Genomic DNA, 23,361 nt, shown 5'->3' on the forward strand with positions numbered 1-23,361 from the left:
CCATATAAAACTAATAGACCACATTTCATACTTGAGTCATTACATACAAAAATTTTGAACTTGATGTCAAAATCGGTCAAGCAAAACTTTATAAAAAAAAATTGTAAACTTTATTTGTCTGAAAAGGTCTTTGAAATAGAACAATTTGATGAATGATTTACAGACCTGTGTATGTTGCAGGTTCAGGTCCAATATGTACTGCAATATTGTTTACAGTTGTGCACAGTTCAACCCAAAGGGAGTTTATGTTTGTTGTAAATAAGGGTGTGTTTATTCTTTTGCACAATGCTGCGAATAAATTAGGATTGTAAATAGCAAATGCAGAGTAAAAATGTGAAACATACATATTCAGTGTCTTGTACTCAGATACCTCACTAAATGCAGTGATGTCTAACTTTACTGTAGTTTTCAAATGGCTGTGCAAATAGTATACAGTGCTGTCTTGAGCATTTTCAGGAAGTGTCACAAAAATCTGACTTTTTTGCATTGAAAATGTCCAGAGTAAACTCATAATGAAATCCGAACATGCAAACTAGTCACAAAAACGCTAACTGAGCCAAGGATCAAACCAGCGACTTTCTTGCTGTGAGGCAACAGCACTACCTACTGCGCCACTGCTTCAGCCTAAAGGAAATTTATGTTTGATGTAAATAAGGATGTATTTAGTCTTTTGCACAATGCTGTGAATAGATTAGAATTGCAGAGAGCATATGCAGTAAAAAGTGAAACATACATATTCAGTGAGTTGTACTCAGATACCTCACTAAATGCAGTGATGCCTGACTTTACTGTAGTTTTCAAATGGCTGTGCAAATAGTATATAGTGCTGTCTTGAGCATTTTCAGGAAGTGTCACCAAAATCTGACTTTTTTGCATTGGAAAAAAATTACAGAGTAAACTGTCAGAGTAAAATGGTGTCAGTATTTTTCACCTTGACACTTTCATTGACATGAATACTTGCTTTTGAGGAATACGTTACTTTTGAGGTACACTGAAAAAAGTGTTGCATGTAGAACTGTTGCAAACAATTTATTTGTGTTGAATTCAAACAAACAAATTAAGTTTAATACATTTTGAGCAAGTGACATGCTTTTGCAGGTTATCAGCTAGGTTTTGCAGTTTGTACTAAATGTTTTGAGAAATGAATTAAATGGATTGCAAATGTAAATAGTGTTGTGAGAAATGTACCAAAAACCACTGAGGAAAAACTGTAATATTGGTGACCCCGAATTATTAATTAATTTCTGAATGGACTTTTCATGCATTTTGGTTTTTCATTTGCATGATAACCGCAATTTTTGGAGGCTTGAAAAGGGCTTTAAAAGAGGCTACTTAACACAATAATTTAAATACTCCTCACCTTCGTGTATCGTTCAATCCCCTGAGATATTCGTTCAATCCCCTGTAATATTCATTCATCATCAGATCACAAATTAAGATATTTAAGATGAAATCTGAGAGCTTTCCATAGACAACAACAATCTGTAAATGTTCAAAGTTCAGAAAAGGAACCAAACAAGATTCCATGTAACTTAAGTGGTTCAACTGTAATCATACAGAGCTCAATGAACAAATTTGTGCGGCACATTAAGACTTTATTAACCTCCCGCATCATATTAGAGTGCATGTTTACTTTGGGCAATATGCTGCTTGTGTGTTACTTTGCTCACTTAATTGGCTGTACATTGTTTTGCCCATTGTAAACATGCACCCTGATGACCTGGGGAGGACGAGAAGATTTTGGTGAACACAGTCATTTTTACAGTTTTGTTTTGCCGTACAAAAGTGTTCTTGGAGATTTGTATGATTACAGTTGAAACTCTGAAGTCACACGGAATGTACTGACAATAGGGATCATTTGCTGTCTTTAATTGGATTCAATTAGATTGAATTTAAAATATCTTATTTTGTGTTGTGAAAATGAACAAATGTCTCAGGGGATTGATGACATGAAGGTGAGTTAATAACAGACTTTGGAGTGAACTAATCCTTTAAAAGGCAAGATTTTTAGACTACTATTAACAAAAGCATTACAAATTGGCATCAACACTGTCCTGGCATATACGTACAGTGTTTTGACTGAAAGCTTGAAACTCTTGTCATACCAGCTTCATTCAGTATTTACAGTATAAGTGAATCTCACAATACTTCAGCCTCGATTTAACCTCTCCCCTCACCCACTCGAGAAAACAAGAAGGAAAAAGTCTGAGATTAACATTTTGGGATTAAGACATAGCTCATCTTCAGTGCCTGTATGCTGTAGGACAGAAGGAGATTGACTGACCAAAGATGACGCAGAGCAGATCTTCTCAACCAGATTAACATTTTTCATAGAAGATTTCTAGAACAAATCAGTCTGGCCTTCAAGACAATAAGTATGAATGTGAGGGATTAGTTATTAATACTGCGGCATATTAAGTGAAGATGGAATATCTTTATTATAATGTGGATTCTTCGAAAACAAGTCTCCAAGGATGTGAAAAAAATCCAAGACAGGATTTCAGGAGAAAAATACACCCTGATGCCAGATATGAATAACAAGTGGAAGCTTTAACATATGCAACACCCACCAAGGAATCACCTTTGTGATCTAACATTCTAATTATTCATATGGATATTTAATAACAAAATTAGATATATTTTAGTTTATTTTCAATGCTGAAATGTGGTTGAACAGGTTGACTGAATCTCAAAATTAAATGAGTTTATCCTTAAATTTTTATTCATTTATAAGTTTAATCTCGCATTACTTTAACCTCGAGATGGTTTAATTTTTTATTTTCATTATTGAATGGCCAAAATTATGTATCAGATCAAATATTTGAGTTTAAGTTTAAGAGCAAGGACATTTTGTTTCACAAACACATTATACTCCTCTTTATGACCTGTAAGGACACAGTTGATGATGAGGACTGTCTAATGTACCATTCATTATTTACATGCGCTCTGTCTGAATAGCAGACTTCACTGTGTCAACCGACAGATTGTTAAGCATAACGGAGGTGAAGTGTTTCGTTTAACCCCCTGGAGCATATACTACGAGCAATAACGCCGCGTTCAGAGCCAGAGAAAAGAATGGAGGAGCTTTAACTAGCAGATGGAAATTGCCTTTTCATCTCCTTACTCTTTCCGATCCGAAGCCACGGATACAATTTGGTGTGTGTCTCGGCGCGGGGGCACAGGGCAGGGAAAGACAAATGAGTGAGGCCCGCCGCCAGAATATGTTCCCGCGGCCGCCGCTGTGACCTAATTGTCGGAATGTACGCTTCCTCCGAGCCGCTGATTTCACTGTGATCAACAGTGGAGGACAGAAATGCTCGCGGAGCGCCGTAAGAGGAGGCTCGGATATCATACATTTAATTTCCTCATAAATCCCGCCGCAATGCAACAATTTTGAGAGGGAGAGGACCCGGCGACAGATTAATAGGCAAGGAGATTTATTCTGGCACGATCTGAGCTGCTTTGGCTTTTAAGCCTCAATCAGGTTAGGAAATAGGAACGATAAGTGTATCCAAATAAAAGATTCTCCAATTGACCGGCGCAACAAGAACTGGCCCCAGGTTCGCACTTGCGTCTGCGCGGGAGAGGCTTCAAACGCAGCGTGTGACCTCGAGAACGAATGAAAAACAGAAATCGCAGACACAAACGCAGGGCTCGAGATTACATTTGTGTGCCAACATCGGTTTAGGCTTAAACGTTTCAATTCGAGGCCCGCAGCGTGCGTACTTTCACGAGCAGATGTCATTGCGCGGTGACGCGACCGAGCACGACTCTCACCTAGACGCGTGTGCTTCTAGAGGAGGGATTGGATGGATGGCAGTGTCTAAGTAAACAGGTAGATGTCAGATCCCTGCACCAAGGACAATTCAAAGCCTCTTATATTTCTTATCTCCGCATTAGGAGCGGGGAACAACGCGCCTGATTATTATTTTTTGATCTTTTCCGTGAAATGAATAGCTTAATGTTTAGAGTAATCTCACATTATGTTCGGCTCATGGGAGAGCCGTCGGGATAGGAATGAGTGAGTGAGGGAGAAACAAAGAGAGATGAAGATGATCATGATCATCATCATCCTGCTTTAATCAGAAATGGCTCAGAGGAGGATAAAGTGTGTCATATCTGGCCTTGTGAATGGGCTTATGCTGGGATCTCACTGTGCCTTCCCTCTTACACCCGCCCTTTGACTTGATGCAATTCAAGCAATCTGAAAAATGGAATGCCTGGTTTACTTGTTTTGTGATTAACACGTTTAAAACTGAAGGTTCTTCATTGACAATGATGGCCCAAGACAAACATTCACACAAGCTTTACATTACAAAAAAGGTTCTTTACATTAGAAAATGTTTTTTTTTTTCAGACTAAAAAGCATTCATGAACTCTTCACTTAAAAGTTCTTTAGAATCAAGGCATCATTGATGTAAATACTAAAGCTTGGAACCTGTGTTTAAATGGGAACATTTTTAAAAGCTTCTGAATTATCATCTGCTATATATTTATAATAAGGTAGAAGTTGTGGTATATTTTGAATATAGTCATGGCTGAAAGGTTAGGCCTAACTTACAGGGAAAAACTATATTAACAACACTGAACCTCTGCCTTTTTTTAAACAAAACTGTTACGATAATATTATTACTATTATTATATATTTATTTCAACCCATGGCAGTCAAAAACAGTTTGTCCTCACTTTATCCATCAATTTGCGTAAAAATAGACAACCAACTGCTGGGTTACCGAATTAAATGTATAAATATGTATATACACTTTAACAAAGTGTATATAATTCAATAACTTGATAATCTTTTAAATCATCTTCATACCTTTGTAAGAAGCATCTGTCATCAATTACAACGATTTTTCTAAAGCTCCACATGTAAAGTAATTCTGAACTAACCCGATGATGTCATGTGCAAGTCTAACAACTCCAAACATCCCCAAAGAAACACAAATATGCTGTAAATAAGTTTAAAGTGGATAATCAGGCCCTTAAGAGCAATGAGCTCACATTCTCCACAGCCAATCAAACGGCAGCAATCACATCCCTCGCTCATTCCCATTCTTCCTCCATCCACCTGTTCAGCAGCCTCAAGTGAATATGTTAATGTTCAACCTTACTCACAAGACACATCGTCTGCGTCCCGCGGCCTCCTCCGTCCCCCACAACACCCGAGGGGACATTCCCTTGTGCATTTTGCGGAGCATATTTAATTTGGTGGACAGATGAGGGACGTGCATGCTGAATAGGAAGGTGAAGTAGGGTTACTCAGGTTGCCCTGCACCCGCGGCTTTGTCGGGCTTTCCTCGGCCATTGTTCTGGAAAAAGCATTCAAACCTTGCGCTCCAAGCATCAAAGGTGCGGTCGAGTCCCCGGCGCTTTGGAAAAAAACACTGCGCCATTCAGAGCCCACATTATGGGGAACCTGCTGCACACGGACAAGGGTCAGAAAAATAGAAGCAGGAGCAAAAGTGGTTCGCTCAGCACTTGAAAGAACGTTGAAAAGGAAAATAGAGAAGAAAGGTGCGCTGAAAGACAATCTGAACAGAAAAGAGCTGGCTAAGAGAGCATGCACTAGATAGGCTATGACAAGACCACACAATTGTAAAAAAGCTAGTTTGTGTGGAGCTGAAGAGAGCTGAACGGACAGGCAGCAAGACGCAGGTGAGAAACTACTGGAATGTCCTGGCTGACAAAAGGACTTGGCATTAACAACAGACGTTTTTTTTTGCAGTCCACAGCAACTGTCTGACAACACAGCTCTTCTGCTTGCTCACCGACTTCTTTGCAACTTGGACAGCTGCTATACTTTTTGTCTTACTGTAGCCACATGAGTGAGGCTTGGTTTAAGCTCTAAGTTTGCTCAAAGTAAGCATTTCTGTTGAATTTAGAAAAAAAGATGTATGTGAACTTCAACACTGAAAACTGGACTGACACGGTTTCAATTTACTATAATCTTCTATGAAGCTGCTTTGACACAATCTACATTGTCTAAGCGCTATAGAAATAAAGATGAATTGAACTGAATTAAATTGACAGTTCACCAACAAATCTGCATGATAATTCTAAAACACTGTCCGAAATTAAGGTCCTAACAGGTCCTTCAAATGTACATATTAATACCAATAAAGTACAAATGTGTAACTCACAGTAACTTAAAAGTACAAAAGTCAACCTTAAAGGTACAAAAGTGTACACTAAAGGTACTTATGTCCACCAGAATTGTATAAAAATGTACAGTTATGTATTTTGTACCCTTATTTATTTCTGAGAGTTTAGCACAAATCAGCTTGACTTTGTAGACATCTCTGAACATATTATATCTCTGAACATTTGCATATTTGAAAAGATTTCATTTTTTTGCATTATATATATATATATATATATATATATATATATATATATATATATATATATATATATATATATATATATATATATATTATAACAGAGCAAGGACATTTTCACAATATGTCTAATAATATTTCTTCTTCTAAAGAAAGCCTTATTTGTTTTATTTTGGCAACAATAAAAAGAGTTTTTAATTTTATTTAAAAAACATTTTAAGTTAAAAAAAAAATTAATAGCCCCTTTAAGCAAGTTTATTTTTTATGATTGTCTACAGAATAAACCATCATTAAACAATAATTTACCTGACTACCCTATCCTGTCTAGTTAACCCTTTAAATGTCACTTTAATCTGTATAGACGTGTCTTAAACAATATCTAGTAAAATATTATTTACTGTCATCATGGCAAAGATCAAATAAATCAGTTATTAGAAATGAGTTATTAAAACTATTATGTTTAGAAATGTGTTGAACAAACGGGGAGGCTAAAAATTTTGATTTCAATATATATATATATATATATATATAATAAGGTTGAAGTTTACAATTGAGGCTGCGCTATACTGTGAATATAGTCATGGTTAAAAGTTTCAAATTAACTATATTAAGTAATATTTGAAAGAATATTTCATCATTTACTGACCCTCATGTAGTTATTACAGGGTTATTATAGTTTATTAAATCTATAATATTTGTTTAGCTGGATAACAAGGAAATATTTTTCATTTAAAACAAACAAACAAATAAATTAATAAATAAATAAATAAATAAATATTGGCAAAAATGGGCAAACTTTAATATATAAAAAAACGAAATGTTAATACAAGATAGTGTTATCTCTGGAAAAAAATAAAACAAATTTCTAAACCTGTAAAACTATCTTACTTCTGATGTGATACTTAAGATAAAACTTTTAAGAATATTAAAGCACAGCTTTAACACAACTATAAACTGTTACAGACATTTTTAAAAGAATGTCAGCTGCACTGAAAACAACATTTAATGTAAGACTTCATAAAAGAGCACACAAACAAAATATGTCTAATGCCTCGCTTTTTCATATCATAATCAAAAAAAGTTATATTATTCCTATATGATCACAAACGTGGACACCTGCAGTCATAATGATTATGCCGATATGTTCTATCCCTGCCATTTGATCTGTTTATGTTAAACATCAGTCCACACTATGGATTCCTTACTCACCAATAACAACAAAAAGTCACTAAGAAAATGCAAACAAGGATGCTGATTCAGACCTAATTCACTTTACATATTAATATCTGTGCAGTTTGTAATCTAACTTACACGTTTGAAGCAAACACTTAAATGACAAAATGAAGCTATCGTTTAGAAAACATTCGGTCACACTTTACAATAAGGTTCATTAGTTAATGTTAAATATTGCATTTACTAACATGAACAAACAATGAACAATACATTATAAAATACATATACAAATACATATAAAATACAGTATTTATTCATGTTGATAAACGTTAGTTAATGAAAATACAGTTGTTCATTGTTAGTTGATGTTAACTCATGATGCATTAACTAATGTTAACAAGCATGGACTTGAATGTTAATAATGCATTAGTAAATGTTCAATTTTGATTAATAAATGTATATGTGTTGTTTATGATTAGTTAATGTTAGTAAATGCATCAACTAATGAAGCTTATTGTAAAGTGTTACCAAACATTGATGAAAGTAATCCGTAAAAACTCACTCAAACCAACATTGAGGAAAAGTGAACTAATCAACAGATCTCTTCTCTGTATCATTGGAGAATCACAGATCAAAGCTAAATTTAAATTTTCATCAAGACTCTTCGACTGATCTGAGAACAGATGGTTTGCAAGCGTTGTATTGAATCAGTCTCTAAATGCACCCAAGGGTGGGTTTCCTGCCACAACGTGTGACACAATGTGTCTCTGGAGGTGTGTTTGTGTCGCGCCATATTTCTGTTTGTCTCTGTTGTCTTGTAATTCTCACAATTAATGTGCTGCATCTCAGTGCACCTGACATATAAAGCTGCTGCGTTCACAGGTGTCTGTTATCTGGAAGTACACAGTACTGTTGGCCAGACACTTTTTAGTTTTTTCTCCTAATATAAAACACTAATGGGATTTACAAGCTGTCATTGCTGTTGTAAAAGATGGAGTCATTTATAAAAAAAAACTTAATCATGTTATAATCAGACAAAGTGGATAGAGATCAAGAACATAATCCTGTTGAAAATTAGCCTTCAGAAAAGTAAATATGTCAAAACTGACCACTTTTAAAACCTGAAGTCTACTTATGTATTTGTACATTAATGCTTGTTTCCATGAGTTACCCAAAAAGTTTTGATTATGTCAGTTAGTTAACTTTATTTGTCCCAGTAGGGAAATTTTATTTGCAGCATACACTCATAGAGACATCTGACATTTCACCTATGACATTTATATACATAAATCATATAAAAACATGGTACCCCTACTCTAAATAAATATCTAGTATACTGGCTATCAACTGCTACTGAGAGAGGAGGAATTTAAAAACTTAATTGCTAGAGGTATAAATGGACATTTTGTCCTATTTCTTACACATCTGGGAACACAATATCGATGAACTGATGGTAACAATTGGAGGGTGTATGATAAAGGATGTCTCTCATCCTTTCCACACCAATTTTGAAAATTAGCCATGCATAATAATAAAACCATGGTTTTTGATGTTCTGTTTACTATATCCATAGTCATCTAAATACTTCCCCAGATGATTGATTACAATAGAGCTGAAAACCTTTTTGTATTAAATTGTATATATTTATTAAACTTTATTATTTAGATATTTATATATATTTATAAGGATATATATTTACCCCTCAGCCAGACAGTTTTTGCTGAATAGGCAATTTATGTCTGAACAAAACTGTAGAATATGAATAAACCTTATTGGTGAAGTTTTGAGTGCTGCTAAAGTATTATTATGATAAAACATCTAATAAACGTGTGAAGTAAAGTGGGATAAATGAAAAGCGTAAGCTAAATATTACTGTATGATAAATGTCTGCATTGAGTTGCCTCAATCAAACTGCTTATTACATTAATTTTATATACAGTAAACATACAAACATAACAAGTATGAATAATCAGCGGGGATTCAATGTAAATTGCCTGCCAAAAGGATTACTGAAAAGGCAAGACTATCATTGCATCAAAAGGGTGATTGAGAAGAAGAAAAGTTAAGATAAAGCTCATTTAGTCCAATGGATAAAAATTTTTTTCTTATTTTTTTTAAACTTTTTAAACTTACTCAAACCGGAAGAACATCACAATTTTAAAAAGCCGAAGGCTGGAAATCCATTTATCCCACTTCGAATTTAGTTAGTCTAAACATTTTTTAAAGATTTTGTATCTCATTTTTTGGTCATTAGATTCGTGCTGTTTATCAATCAACCTGTTATTTTTGTTTCAATTAAGATCTAAAAGTTTTGCAAGCTACTGTATAAAATAGCCAAGCAATATAGGCTACTTCCGTACAGAGCAAAAAAAGCCAGTTTCCTCTAACGGCGGCGATTTATTCTCAAACTTTATGTAAAGTTATGTATTTTCTACACGACAATTAAACGCGCCTTAATACACAAGCAATTTGTTTTGTAAATCGTGCTCCGTCTTTTGCCTCTTGCTTTCTAAAGACCAGCGCGTCCGCTGAATGGGATTTCGAGCTAATTTCACAACGTGTTCGCGGACTGATGGAGAAGTTACTGCAATAGGATCAATGTTGATTGTGTAGACAAGCCGCTAATTGAGCCTGAATAAACTCAAATTAGAGTTCGATCATTTGCATATGAGTAGAATTAGTGGAACCTGTTTAAAGCCCTCTCTGCAGTGGTTGCAGGTGTGGGGAAAGGGATTTTTCAAAACGAGCAAAATTTTTTTTTTTTATTTTATATTTAGAGGACTGTCTTCTGCTTAATAGGCTGAATTTATTTGATCAAAATACGATACATATTATTAAATAATATTTTAGTTAAAAACAACTGTTTCTGGGTTGTTTGTGCAATATAATACAGTATTGAAACATTTCTGATTGTTATTGGTTTTGTGGCTTCTTGCCATTTTAAAAAATACAGTAGTTTTTTCCATATAATAAATTGACAAATAAGTTTATTTCAAAATACTGTTATTTTGAACTTTATGTTTACTTATAAATACTGAAGAGTAAAAAAAAAAGTTTTCCACTAAGTAATAGTCTTCAATGTTAGGTAAATAAAAACCTTTATTAATGATTGCGCACCAATAATACAAAGAATCACGTGACTTTAAATTTTAGAATGATGTGAAAATTCAGCTTTAAAGCACAATTACATTTTAATATTTACTAAAACAGAAAGGTTTATTTGAATGGAAATTATAATCTGTATTAGGTCTATTTTAATAAGTAATGCACCCTTGGTGAACAGATTTGTTAAAAAAATAAATCATGTTTCCAAACTTTTAGTATTACAATATATTAAAACTATTACAATTGACGAAGAAACGAATCAATGCCAATCCGCAATGGGCTGCTCACTGCATGCAAAACACTAACAAATTAATTACTGTCATAGGCAGTCGTGCTAGAAGACGTCATCACGCTTCAATCAGTGGAATGCTAAGTCAACATCTCCGGGCGACGCTGTGTGAGCAGCTTCAACCATATTCTCCTCTCAGTAATCAAGTTGCGGCCTTTTTGTAATAATTTGTTGTGAGTCTCAGGTGAAATCGTCTGCAAACAAATGAATTCAAGCTGGCCCTCTTAAAAAGACGAGAGGGCGACTGGTCATTGTAGCAAGCACACAAAACTCTGGATTCCGGCAAACTTTTTATACAGCTTTAAAAGGGTCTCTCTTTTTTTCATTTCGTGCTATACCTCTGGCCAGGCTAAGTCTTTTCTTCCCCGCTTTAATCCTTTCCTTTATTTCAGAAAAACACAAAACCAGGTTCCACGCAGTGCTTTAGTGGCTAAAAGTGAAAGAGCTGCTTCTTTCGGGGCTGAACTCTGAATCGCGCTGGAAAATTGGTTCCTCTGAATAGGTGAAGGAGGAAAAACGTTTAATAGGATCCGAGGGAGGTTCTGCTCTTGCAATCTGCTCTCTAAACAGGTGGAAATGGGACCTTCTCAATTGAACAAATAGTAAGTATAAACCAGCATGGAAAAGCAATTTTCAGTGACAAGGATTAGCAACTTGCAATGAAAATTGAAACTGGTCGGAGGGTTTTTATTAAACCAAACATTTTCTGTAAAAATGATCACTGTAAAAAGCACACACAAAATAAATAAAGTGCTAAAATCAATTAATAAATAAATAAGTGATGTATAAATTGTCACTATAATATAAACTTTTTAGTGACACTATGCTATGCCTACTCAGTCAAAAAAAAAAAAAAAAAAAAAWATATATATATATATATATATATATATATATATATATATATATATATATATATATATATATATATATATATATATATATATATAATAAACTTTTAAAAAGTTACTAGAATAATGTGTATGACTGATTTTTCATTAATGTGACTGCCCCCCAACTGAACCTCGCAGATCATAAATGTGAATGCGCATCCACTGTGCTGTGGATGCGCGACGTGACGATTTGGGGCAAGAAACTTAAATAATAATCTGTAGTATCTGTCATGCATACCACCCCCGTGGCCGTGTATAAATGAGCGGTAAGAGAGGGGACAGTTCTGGTGATGGCGTTTCCTTGTCACCCTGATAAGAGCAAGAGCAAGTGATGTCAGCTAAGTGCTCCAGACAGTGATCTCGCGCTGATGAGGACGTCTGCGAGTAAAATGTGACAGTGCAGTCACGCCGCTATCGTTGAATACATCTGCTGTGCGCTTTAGAGGAAAAAGGTAAACTACAACATCGACTCTGGCGTAAGTTTGCTGTAAGATTGCTGAATAGGAATCCACTCTGGGAGGGGTTTTGTCTTATTCTCTGCTTAACGAGCTCTGTAATGTCCTGTTAATTTTGTGTGTACTAGTTAATGAGCATTAATCGGGTACCCCTGGATGCTATTGTTCTGGGGATGGCCATTTAAATGCAAATGGATGACATTGTAAAAGCAAGGTGCTTATTAAACTGGTGCGTGTCCTGGCTTCTCTGGAATTCAGCAGGAGAGGACGGGGCGGCTGGTCGATGCTCACACCAAGTTGGGTAGAAATGGCGAGCTCTCTTCCTCTGGAAACAGTGATGTCCTGCCCGAGACTAGACGACAGGAGCGGGGCCACGGCTGCACCCAAGTCCCTGGCCTTTTCCATCGACAGAATCATGTCCAAGACGTCGGAACCGAAAGCCGCCGCCGCGGAGGAGCGATCCGAAGGGAAGAAGACGGTCGGCTTGTGTTCACCGATTCCCTGCATGATCCCGATCCAACCGTTCAGCTACGACCTGCAAGCCAAGGCTTTAATGAACTATTCCGAGTTCTGGAAAGTTAATTTCAGGGGAGCATTATGCACTTCAGCGGCCATGTGTAAAACCAACTGCGGGGTCTGCAGTAAAGCGGATGCGGGGATAAAGCACTCGGTGCTGCCAGGGACCAGGGTCATCAAACCGCAGGTGATACACCAGGCGCTGGCTATGCCCGCCAACGGATCCTTGTGTTATTTCAATTACCTGGACTCTGCTTATCAGTCTGAGCTGCTGAGTGGACATTTATTTTCTTCGGCAATCGCGAACTCTCAAGCACAAGCCATAAGCGCGCATCAGAAGCTCCTCTTGTTGGAGAACGCTAAACTTGCTTGCGTTTCTCCTGAGAAATTTCCCACACCTCAGTACCCACATAAAGAGCATCTGCCCGGGCAACTGGACCAAATCGTGCGGGAGAGCCACAACCTGACGGAGAAGAATGGAGTGAAAGCGCACAGCAAGACGAATAACTGCTCTTCAGACGGGAAACCCAAGAACTTCACGTGTGAAGTTTGTGGAAAGGTAAATTGAAGGATTCTGAAATGGTTTTGACGGGATGTGGGAAAAGTAAAATAGTACACAAATTGCTGATTATTTAGGCCTATTAAGCAGTTTCTATTCTTTTAAAGGTCTTCAACGCGCACTATAACCTCACTCGCCACATGCCGGTACACACAGGAGCGCGGCCGTTCGTGTGTAAAGTATGCGGGAAAGGTTTCCGACAAGCCAGCACGTTGTGTAGACATAAAATTATTCACACACAGGTAGGTTAAAATATATATGTATAAACACTAAAAAATTTTAATTTTAATAAAATGCTCTCAAGTGATTAATTGTGTTTACAGGAGAAACCTCACAAGTGTAACCAGTGTGGAAAAGCTTTCAACAGAAGCTCTACGTTAAACACACACATCCGAATTCATGCGGGATACAAACCATTCGTCTGCGAATTTTGTGGAAAGGGTTTTCATCAAAAAGGTAAAACTTTTTTATATATATATTTTAAAATATGTAACCTATTTGTTGTGTATAGGCCAACAGATTAAATAACGTGCTCAATTTCATTGTATCATTGTTAGTTGCTGAAACAAGGTAACCAATTTTAAACGATTAATTAGTATCTCTACTAACTACTTACCATTGTATTTTACATTTTATACGGGTCAAAACACAGACCTTTACCTCCTTTGTACGTCGACAGTTCTCGGCGTGATATTAACTGAGTTTGACAACTTCTTGACTTCAACGTGGAAAGTGCTGATTAGGGAAGGCTTGGAAGTGAAACTCTTCTGTTAAATATAAGTTAATTGTGAACTGTTGACCTGTTTAGAGAAAAAACTTACATAATTATTTTGTTCTTTTTTCAGGGAATTACAAGAACCACAAACTAACCCACAGCGGCGAGAAACAGTACAAGTGTTCAATCTGTAGCAAAGCCTTCCATCAGATCTATAACCTCACGTTTCACATGCACACACACAACGACAAGAAGCCCTTCACCTGTGGGACCTGCGGGAAAGGCTTTTGCAGGAACTTTGACTTGAAAAAGCACATACGGAAATTGCACGATAACGCTAATTGTTTATCCGGCGGAAACGATTCTTCCAGAGGACACCAAAACTGAGACGCGACAGATTTTGACTGAAACTGATGAACCGCACGATTTTTTTTTTTTTTTTTGTGGTGCTTTGACATCTTCCACCGACACGAACGAAGATGCCCGGGACTGGGGAAAACCATAACATCATCGAGGAATTGTACATAAAATAGAATAAAATATTATTTAATGAAACCACTGCCATACGGGGCTATGAAGCAATTATTTGTAGACTAGAGGGAAAAGCGTTTTATAAATAAATGCAACCTATGTGTAAAAAAAGAAATGTTTGATAAATTTGTAAATTTGTTGACGCAGTAAAGCAAACATGCTAAAATAAAATCATAAATACAATAATGTCGGATTTATGTTGTTTTACTGGGAGAATTGGTAATTAATATTTGTTTGTCTCATGCACCTTATTTATTTAATTCAGGTTTTTATTTTAGAATGTGGTGATTTTTCATGTTTGTGAAACTGTGCAGATTTTAACGATTTGGAACATTGCCAAATCTGTCATTATATATAATAAAAAAACGAAAATGGCTACTAAAAACTTTTAAACGGAAATCCTATTTTTTAGAGTGAATGAAATGTTTAAGGAAAAACAACTGCGCCCTTTTTTAGAAACAGACTGTAATAGGCCACTTTACAGTAAATTGGATGCATAAACCTCACGCTATACCAATTTTATGGTTTATTAAAATCAAAGCACGATGACTCACTCATGTATCAAATATAATAAATAACTATCGATCTATTGCCTGCAGATTCGGTGCCGTTTAATTTAAGCTCATAATGACATGTCTGGTGGAGTTCAAGCCTGTCCTTTCACTCAGACATTTGATACACGACTCTGCCTCTGTGACCGTACACTTGACTTCGGTTTAATGGCTCAAATTATCAGATAAAACATGGACTCTTGAAAGCCTATTACGTTAATCAACTAAAGAGCCTCAGGGGAAGCTCCAGCGCATCAAGTCGTGTTCATCAGAAGGTGGAAAATGGACTACACTTCTCCTTCTTCTCATCACCGCAGCATTAATAAACAATAATGTATTCCGCGCACGGATCCTGGAACAATATTATCCTTACACGCTAACAGAAATTCTGATGAGAGACGAGCGCGTGATCCCAAATCTCGCTCTCCCAATTACAGCCCAATTAGCAATTATGCCAACGTCTTGGGACTACGAGGAAGACTAATATTACTAGTTGAATGGCCTATTCACCTACTCAGAGGCACGGTTCTAAAATGTGTGGACAGAAGTGTCTTTATTTCATTCAGAAGCGTTTAAAATATCGTCCCGTGTGGAATAGGCGTGATTTATTTAAAATCATAAATCACGATGCTTAAAGAGGGATAAGCGGGATTCGAGATGTTCAACCTGTCATGTACTTTACAAAACAAAAATGATAACCTGAAATAAAAGCTGACACAAATTGATTTGGTTGATATAGATTGCTGGTTGATGTATGATACTTTTTTGGTTTGGTTTTGATGTTTCCAGTTTAAAGTTGGAAATCTATAAAAAATATTAAAACCTACATATAAAGCGGACTAGTAAAATAATATTCCTTAAACATTTCTAAACTCATTTTAATATCAAATGTTTTACAATATTAAAATGAATTATATTAAATAATAACAATAATAACAAAATAACAGAATATTTAATTGTGTTATTTACAGAACCAGTGAGTTAACAAGTGCGTTTTAAAATAATATATTAAAATAATATTTTTTAAGAACAATGTGTGCCAAATAAATGGTTCGAAAGGTATTAAAGGTACAGTTCACTCAAAAAAAAAAGGAAATTCCTGCACATTTATTCGATCCCAAGTGGTTCTAAACTTTTATAAATTTCCTTTCTCATTTGAACACTAAACATCTATTCTGAAGAATGTTGGGGGGAAATGGCATCCATAGGCACAAAAATAGTTTTTGTTTCTTCCTTCCACATTGTTTTGTATATCTTTCTTTGTATTTAACAGAAGAACGAAACTCAAACATGTCTGGAGCAAGTGGTGGATGAGTAAACAATGTCAGATTTATTTATTTATTTGTTGACTATCCCTTTAAATTATCTTCATGAAATTCTATATGGCTTTATTTTAAAGTTTTGCATAAATGCAATGAACTGGAAGCGCATGATTTAATAAACGAAAAACGCGTAGTCAAAGCAATAAAAAGGAGCCACGGTGAATTCATACTGTTGTAAAATATTGTCGATATCTTTCAAATATTTTACCCGACTAAAGAAAAAAGAAAAAAACACACAAATTTAAAAAAGTAACACGTTTCCAATTTTATTTAAAGTGGTCTGAAAGTAAAATAAACGTGTAAGTTGTAACTCTGATAAAAAATAAATAAAATAAAAAAGAAAACTAATAAAAAACAACAACTTTAAATCAGCAACTAAAAGTTGCTGACGATGGGTTGTTAAACCACAAAACGCCATCCGTAAAATGATGAACCGAAAACAGAGCATTTCAGCTAAGGGGTCTGGGAAAATAGCAGTGGGGGCGGGTCTCAGCAAAAGACATGTTTGTGTGGGGTATAAAAAAACCTCTTTTGTACAAAGCTGCCTATCTTGCCTAGTGCCCAAAAAAGATTGCGGTGAAGAAAACAACCTAAAGGCAGTCTCGTTGGCCTTTTTCTGCACTTACCTCTCAAACATCTGAGCAACCGGCTTTGCTTCTAGAAACATGTTAATTGACAACGGAGCTCATTACTGCATGCACATGTAACGCGGCGAGAGGGATTATAGGGACAAGAGCGCATTAATGAACTGTCAACAGCGGAGAGCATGTACACGACAGAGATCAGCCGAAATTGAGGCATTTACAAGCGACAAAAGCCCCGACTGAGACAGGAAGAAAAAAAGAGCTAGACTTTTGTTTGGTCAACTCAATTGATTGTAAATGGAAGATTAACGGGGGTAGCGTCAGCATTTTTAAGGGGGCGAGGAAGAAAAGACCCCAATTAAGTCCACCAAATGTTAACTACATCGTTTCTCTCAGTTTAGCCCAAATGAAATTCTAATTAAACCGTCCTCCTTCCATCGTTTTGGAAAGCAATTTCTCTCCCAGTTGGAGAAGAGCGGGCTAGTTGTAGTTCTTGTTAAGAGAAGCATTGCTTCTTGGCACAAAGCGCTCGCGAGGCGCATTGAGGCGCGCCGAGGGGAAAGTTAATGAGCGTCAGGCGCGCGCTCTTTGGATCCGTTCCTGCAGAACGGTGTTGAAAAGACGGACTCGGCCAAGCGACCGCATGGTGTTCTGTACACGTATTTATGTCCAAGACGATGATGATAAAGGAGGTCAACCTGACAATATGTTGTTTAATCCAGTTTTACGGGCTGTGAACGAATGACTGAGACTAAATGTAAAAAAAAAAAAAAAAAAAAAAATCGAAGAAAATGTGCCTGCCGCCTTATTAAACAAAAAAGAGCAAGTTAACAAAATGACTTTTTTTGTAAAACGTGTAAGCCGTTTTGTTCTAAAATATTGTTTATCCTAACATATTTTATCCACCAAAAACATAGAGTTCACCAATAAAAAGACATTCATAAAATTGTTTGCTTCACAGTTGTGGAGAACATTCTTTTTACAAACGAGTTAAAACATACAAATACTTATATTTAAAAAAAAAAAAAAAAACTTTGACTTTGACAAAAAGTTTGACTTTTCCATTTTTTAAGAAAAAAAAAAAAAAAAAAATATATATATATATATATATATATATATATACACACATGATTTACAGTGACTTAGATAAAACAATAAAACATGTCTCAGTGCAAATTTAAAAAATAACAAATAAATATGTTTTAAAGTCTTGTGGCTGAAAATCTATCTATCTATCTATCTATCTATCTATCTATCTATCTATCTATCTATCTATCTATCTATCTATCTATCTATCTATATATATCTTAAAAATTGCTATCTTAAAGTCTTATTAAATGTTCCAAAAACAAAACAAACAAACAAAAACTATAATTTATAATTTTTCCTACAAAATGTTTCTGTTTTGTTCTAAAATTTGGATTTATTCCACCAAATATGTGCAATCAACTTAAAGACATTTTTTTGTGATGTTAAGAGAAAACATCACAAATCTTGACCTAAAATCATTAAAATCTTGACCTTCATATGAACACATATTGATCTTTCAGATAAAACATAATGTGACCACATTATTCATAACCTTTTTTTCTTGTACAAAACTGTAAAGTTCATGCAACAGCACTTTTCAATAATATGAATAAAAAGACAATCAACCTTATATGAATTAATACTTTCAGACACCCTTGTTTACAAGGTACAAAATATTATCATGCAAAAAATGCTATGTGTGTTTACACTGGCATTCCTAAACGAGCAGGCATTCCCCATCACACAGGGCACTGAGTAGCAGGCATCGGTACGTCAGGCCTGTTCGTCAAGGGCATGCTCACAGAAGGAGCTTTATTGCTTTAAGGTGTCGAGGCAGTGCCGGGACTCACATCAATGTCAGTCTCGGGTATGACCTCTATTCACAAGCAGTCTTGAGGGCTTCAGGCCACGCAGCTGAAGGGGACCTTCTGTCCCTTCGTCCAACTCTTTACCCACACTGTCTTAAAAGAGACGAAGGTCTGACCTCGAAACAAACCGTTCCACAATAAACAACCTCATTTCCCAGCTTTTTATAGAAATATGAATGCACAGTGTTAGGAAGTAAGGTGCTGATGATTAGGAGTAGATAGTTTAGATTGTTGTTTTACATAGACAAGTGACCTGAAACCAGTCTCATTGTATGGCAGGATCAGTAAATCTGGGATGTCCGGTGCTAATCTTTTGACCCAGGATGCCCTTTCAGGACAATCTCCACTGCCTGTTTACCAATGGATGGGACTTAATTAACTCAGACCAAAAACCCCGCTGTTAAGCTGGTACACCAAGTTAGAAAGCAGGGGATTTGATAAAAGGCGATGTGTCATCGGCTGATCCCTTAGGCTGTGATTTTACGGCCGGCCCGTGGTGGAATTCTGATCGAAATACAGTGTACTGAATATATTTGGCATTAAATACTGAGACTGAGTGGATGTTTTGATTGTTTGAATTAAAGGGTTCCAGTGAGGTAAGAGGGAAAATAACAACATCCAAACCCAAAATCAATACTAAACAGAATGACGTATAAGTTAGCCAAAACAAAAACCCACCAGGAGTCCCCTTATGACCAGCACTAGTGGTGGAATAATAGTTTCAAGAATGGAGAGAATTCCCCAACAGGCTCCTGAGCAAAAGCTATTCGTGTTTAAGTGCACTACATTGACAAAGATCTTTGGTAGTGAAAAGCTCCTTTGGGAGCAATGGGTGGTATGTTTCTGATGGAAGACGAACTTGTTTAGCTAAGGAGACATTATAATATTTATACTGCCTTTGAGTTCTGATGATTGATGCTGAACGGGAATGCTCGGATGTTTCATTATATGCTTTTTGTTGGTTATTTTTAAGATATTTAAATAAAACAGTGTGGCATAATCACCAATATTTTGTTTTTTGTTTCATTCAATGTGAATGGATTTTTCTTAACTAGATGAATGAGAATACTAAAAAACTGCAAGTGTATGTTTTTTCAGGTGTTTCATTAGCAACAACTAATACACATACTCTAAAATGTAATCATATTTTTTGTCACCTATTTTTAAAATGTGCTAAATATGGGATTGTGACAATTTTGTTTCAGAAATGCAATTATGAAATATTTATTGATTTTTAAAGATCTTTAGAGATCACATAATTGCATCGGCAATTGAAATAATTTTAATAGGACGACGCATGCAATCTGCAATTATCACATTTTTTATTTGAGAAATCTAATACAGTTGAAGTCGGAATTATTAAACCTCCTGAATTAATAGCCCCCATGTTTATTTTCCCCTAATTTCTCTTTAACAGAGATTTTTTTTTTACTTTTCTAAACATAATGGTTTTAACAATTCATTTCTAATAATCGATTTATTTTGCCATGATGACAGTAAATAATATTTGACAAGATATTTTTGAAGACACTTCTATACAGCTTAAAGTGACATTTAAAGTCTTAACTAGGTTAATTAGGTTAACTAGGCAGGTTAGGGTAATTAGGCAAGTTATTGAATAATGATGATTTGTTTTGTAGACTATCGGGGAAAAAAAAATTATATTTATTTATATATAATTTTATAGTATTAAAGTACTGAACTTAATTTTTTAACTGCTTTTATTTTAGCCAAAATAAAACAAATAAGACTTTCTCCAGAAGAATAAATATTATCAGACATACTGTGACAATTTCTTTGCTCTGTTAAACATCATTTAGAAATTAAAAAAAAAAGAAAAAAATATATTTCAAAGGGGGTTTCAATATTCTGATTTTAACAATATATATGCTTATGTATTATTGTATTATTAATGAATTGTTTTTAATTGATTCCAATATAAAATACTTGCAGTCTACAGATTTATCTTTTCCAAAAAATGAATTAGAAAATATTAATAGAAATACTCCAAAATTCTTTAAATAGAAAAATGCACACAATATGCCATACTTGCCAACATAATCAACTTTTCTAATTTCAAATGGCATGATCACAACTCCACAAATAACATTTATACAGACAGACAATGTTAAATAAGAACCAGCTTTGCTCTATCATCTCTCTATAACACTCCTCAAGCTCTGGCAGACATCCAGGTGTCTGAGACCCTGATCTGATCTCCAACATTTGGTCTTGGCCTGTGCCTGGGCTCTGACAGCCTCAGTTGGCAGTGGTATCTGTAGCCAAATCACCTCAGGCCTTTCCCCATTAGAATACATAATGCAGAACTAGTCATTTGGAAGGGCTCCAGATCGTGCTCTTCAAAACCCTTTTAGATAATTTGCCGTCTTACTGTTCATCCACACCCACAATTCTTCACCCCATCCGCGGCCAACTGACCCCCACCAACCGTCCCCGCCAATCTGGTGGCCTCGACTGGTGCCCTGACCTCAGGGGCAAGAGTCCCAGCTGAGGAGGAAGGGCAGCTGCCAACCAGCACCACTTCAATATTGACCATCCAGATGATCGCATTTGTCAAGCCGCCACTCCGTGTCACCCACAACCAGTTTGATCATCCAATTAGGCTAGGTCACGGTCTGTAGTCTCTCCCAGTACACAAAATGCTAAAAGATTATGAAGTAAAGAACAAGAGGCTGAAAGTATATTTAAGTGTACAATAGATACATTTGTTTAAATATTTAAAGTTTGGAGAACATCCATTGAAAAGAACTGAAACAAATTATTTTGTTTAACAATTAAGTTGTTTTACAAATAATCCATATTCTTCGAGAAAATTAAGTGAGAGGTCATTTTGAATGCTCTTAATTATTAGTATCACAAACATATCTGTGGCCAAAACTGTCACTATGTTTCGTTCCTCAAAATTAATTTCTCTTTCTATTCCCTACATTATATAATAGTTTACCCCAAAGGCAATATTTTCTAACCATTAACTCACATTCATGTGGTTCTAAACATTTATGAATGTCTTTCTTCTGTTGAAAACCAAATAAGATATTGTTAAGAATGTTGAAAACCAACAGCCATTCACATATGGTAGAAATGAAAAAATGCTATGGAAGTCAATGGCTGCTGCTCACCAACTTTCGTCAAAATATCTTCTTTAGTATCAACAAAAGACAGAAATTCAAAATAGATTTGGAACAAGTAGAGGATGGGCAAATGTTTACAGAGATTTAATTTTACTATGGAAGTCAAAGGCAACTGCTTTCCACCATTCTTCAAAATATCTTCTTTAGTGTCAACAAATGACAGAAATTTAAAACAGATTTGGAACAAGTAGAGGATGGGCAAATGTTAACAGAAATTTCATTTCTAGGTGAACTAATCCCCTTTTAATACTTTATTTAATATTGTATGTTTATAATATTGCTGCGGGAAGTTTATTTTTAAGTTTTTGCTGTTATTTGTGGGCTAATGAGTCTTTTATTCATTATAATAAGTTGCCTATTAATATTCAATGGATGAACTTTTCAAAATTTTTCAAAATATCTTCTTTTGTGTCAACAAAATAAGGAAACAAACTGATTTGAAGCTAGAATGAGCAAATGATTACAAAGATTTCTATCGATCCCTATTTCTATATTCTTACTATTCCTTTAATAATTATTTTATTGCTATGGAAAGATTTATTAATTTTGTGGCTAATTATGGTCTAATGAGAGTCTATATATTCTTTTATTAAGCTGCTTTTTAATAATAAATAGATAAACTTTGAGGAGATAAATGACATATCACTGTACCCAGTGTTTACAAAATTTCACTGATTGTTTACAGTTTAACAGAAGTTAATCCCATGATTCATTCAAAACATCACAGGACGTGGGAAAAACTTGGAAACATACTCGTTCTAATTTGTAATGGAAACTAAATAACATTTATATAAAGTTGTTGCAGGTTTTAAGTCTGGATTAACAAAACCCCCAGTGGTTTTCAAATGACCAATTGTGCCCTTTTTTAAGTATTAGTCAACTTAACACTCAACTTTAAGTGGCTGACCTTTCAACAGGCGGATAATACAATAGCAATTATGATGTGGGCAGCTGAAGTGCTCAGAGAGGCTTTGTGTAATGGCAGTCATGACCTCACTGTTGTTGAGGGTTCAGGTAAGAGGTTGTGGGGTTTAGAGCAACATACAAAAACACCCAAGATGAACTTGCAGATGTTCATCTAGAGACTAGTGACTTAAGCTGAATAAAAAACAGTAATGCTCACCAGAGCTTAACTTATTGTTTGACAATTTGTAAACAATAATTTTACAGTTTAAATTCTCTTCTGGTACACAAACATCAACTATACTGTTTAATTAACTATCCAATGGTAGTTTAATAAGTAGCAAATTATGTGCCACAAAATCCATAAAAAAGTATTA

The 23,361-nt window shown here is 35.4% G+C and overlaps 2 protein-coding genes across 13 annotated transcripts in view; one reads left to right on the forward strand and one right to left on the reverse strand.

The window, feature by feature from the left end:
* The window catches only part of si:dkey-274m17.3, an 80,234-nt gene that overhangs the window by 53,076 nt on the left and 3,797 nt on the right, over positions 1-23,361 (reverse strand). Inside the window, exon 6 of one of the 8 annotated variants that reach the window (XM_073916671.1) lies at positions 20,925-21,592. The exons of the other annotated variants lie outside the window; for them this stretch is intronic. The gene's annotated coding sequence lies outside the window, so the exon portion shown is untranslated. Of the gene's footprint in view, positions 1-20,924; positions 21,593-23,361 lie in introns of those variants that run through there. 8 annotated transcript variants of the gene reach the window in all.
* fezf2 (FEZ family zinc finger 2) lies at positions 12,082-14,760 on the forward strand. 5 transcript variants are annotated; one of them, NM_131636.2, is made up of 5 exons: positions 12,082-12,250; positions 12,512-13,328; positions 13,436-13,570; positions 13,652-13,784; positions 14,174-14,760. In NM_131636.2, the coding sequence occupies exons 2-5, from the start codon at positions 12,537-12,539 to the stop codon at positions 14,428-14,430; spliced, it is 1,317 nt and encodes a 438-aa protein (NP_571711.2). In that variant the 5' UTR covers positions 12,082-12,250; positions 12,512-12,536; the 3' UTR covers positions 14,431-14,760. The 5 variants fall into 5 exon arrangements, with proteins under 5 accessions (NP_571711.2, XP_021335335.1, XP_005155894.1 ...); XM_021479660.2 differs by having other exon boundaries at positions 12,083-12,274; XM_005155837.5 differs by having other exon boundaries at positions 12,083-12,274; positions 12,515-13,328.

The sequence above is a fragment of the Danio rerio genome, chromosome 11 (assembly GCF_049306965.1).
Source record: "Danio rerio strain Tuebingen ecotype United States chromosome 11, GRCz12tu, whole genome shotgun sequence".
Taxonomy (NCBI): Eukaryota; Metazoa; Chordata; class Actinopteri; order Cypriniformes; family Danionidae; genus Danio; species Danio rerio.

What these genes read in the sequence shown, in the direction of transcription:
- fezf2 (NM_131636.2), top strand. Translation starts at nt 12,537, where the DNA reads ATGCTCACACCAAGTTGGGTAGAAATGGCGAGCTCTCTTCCTCTGGAA. An exon ending in CGTGTGAAGTTTGTGGAAAG is followed by an intron (nt 13,329 to 13,435) that starts GTAAATTGAAGG and finishes ATTCTTTTAAAG; the next exon opens with GTCTTCAACGCGCACTATAA. An exon ending in AAAGGGTTTTCATCAAAAAG is followed by an intron (nt 13,785 to 14,173) that starts GTAAAACTTTTT and finishes TTCTTTTTTCAG; the next exon opens with GGAATTACAAGAACCACAAA.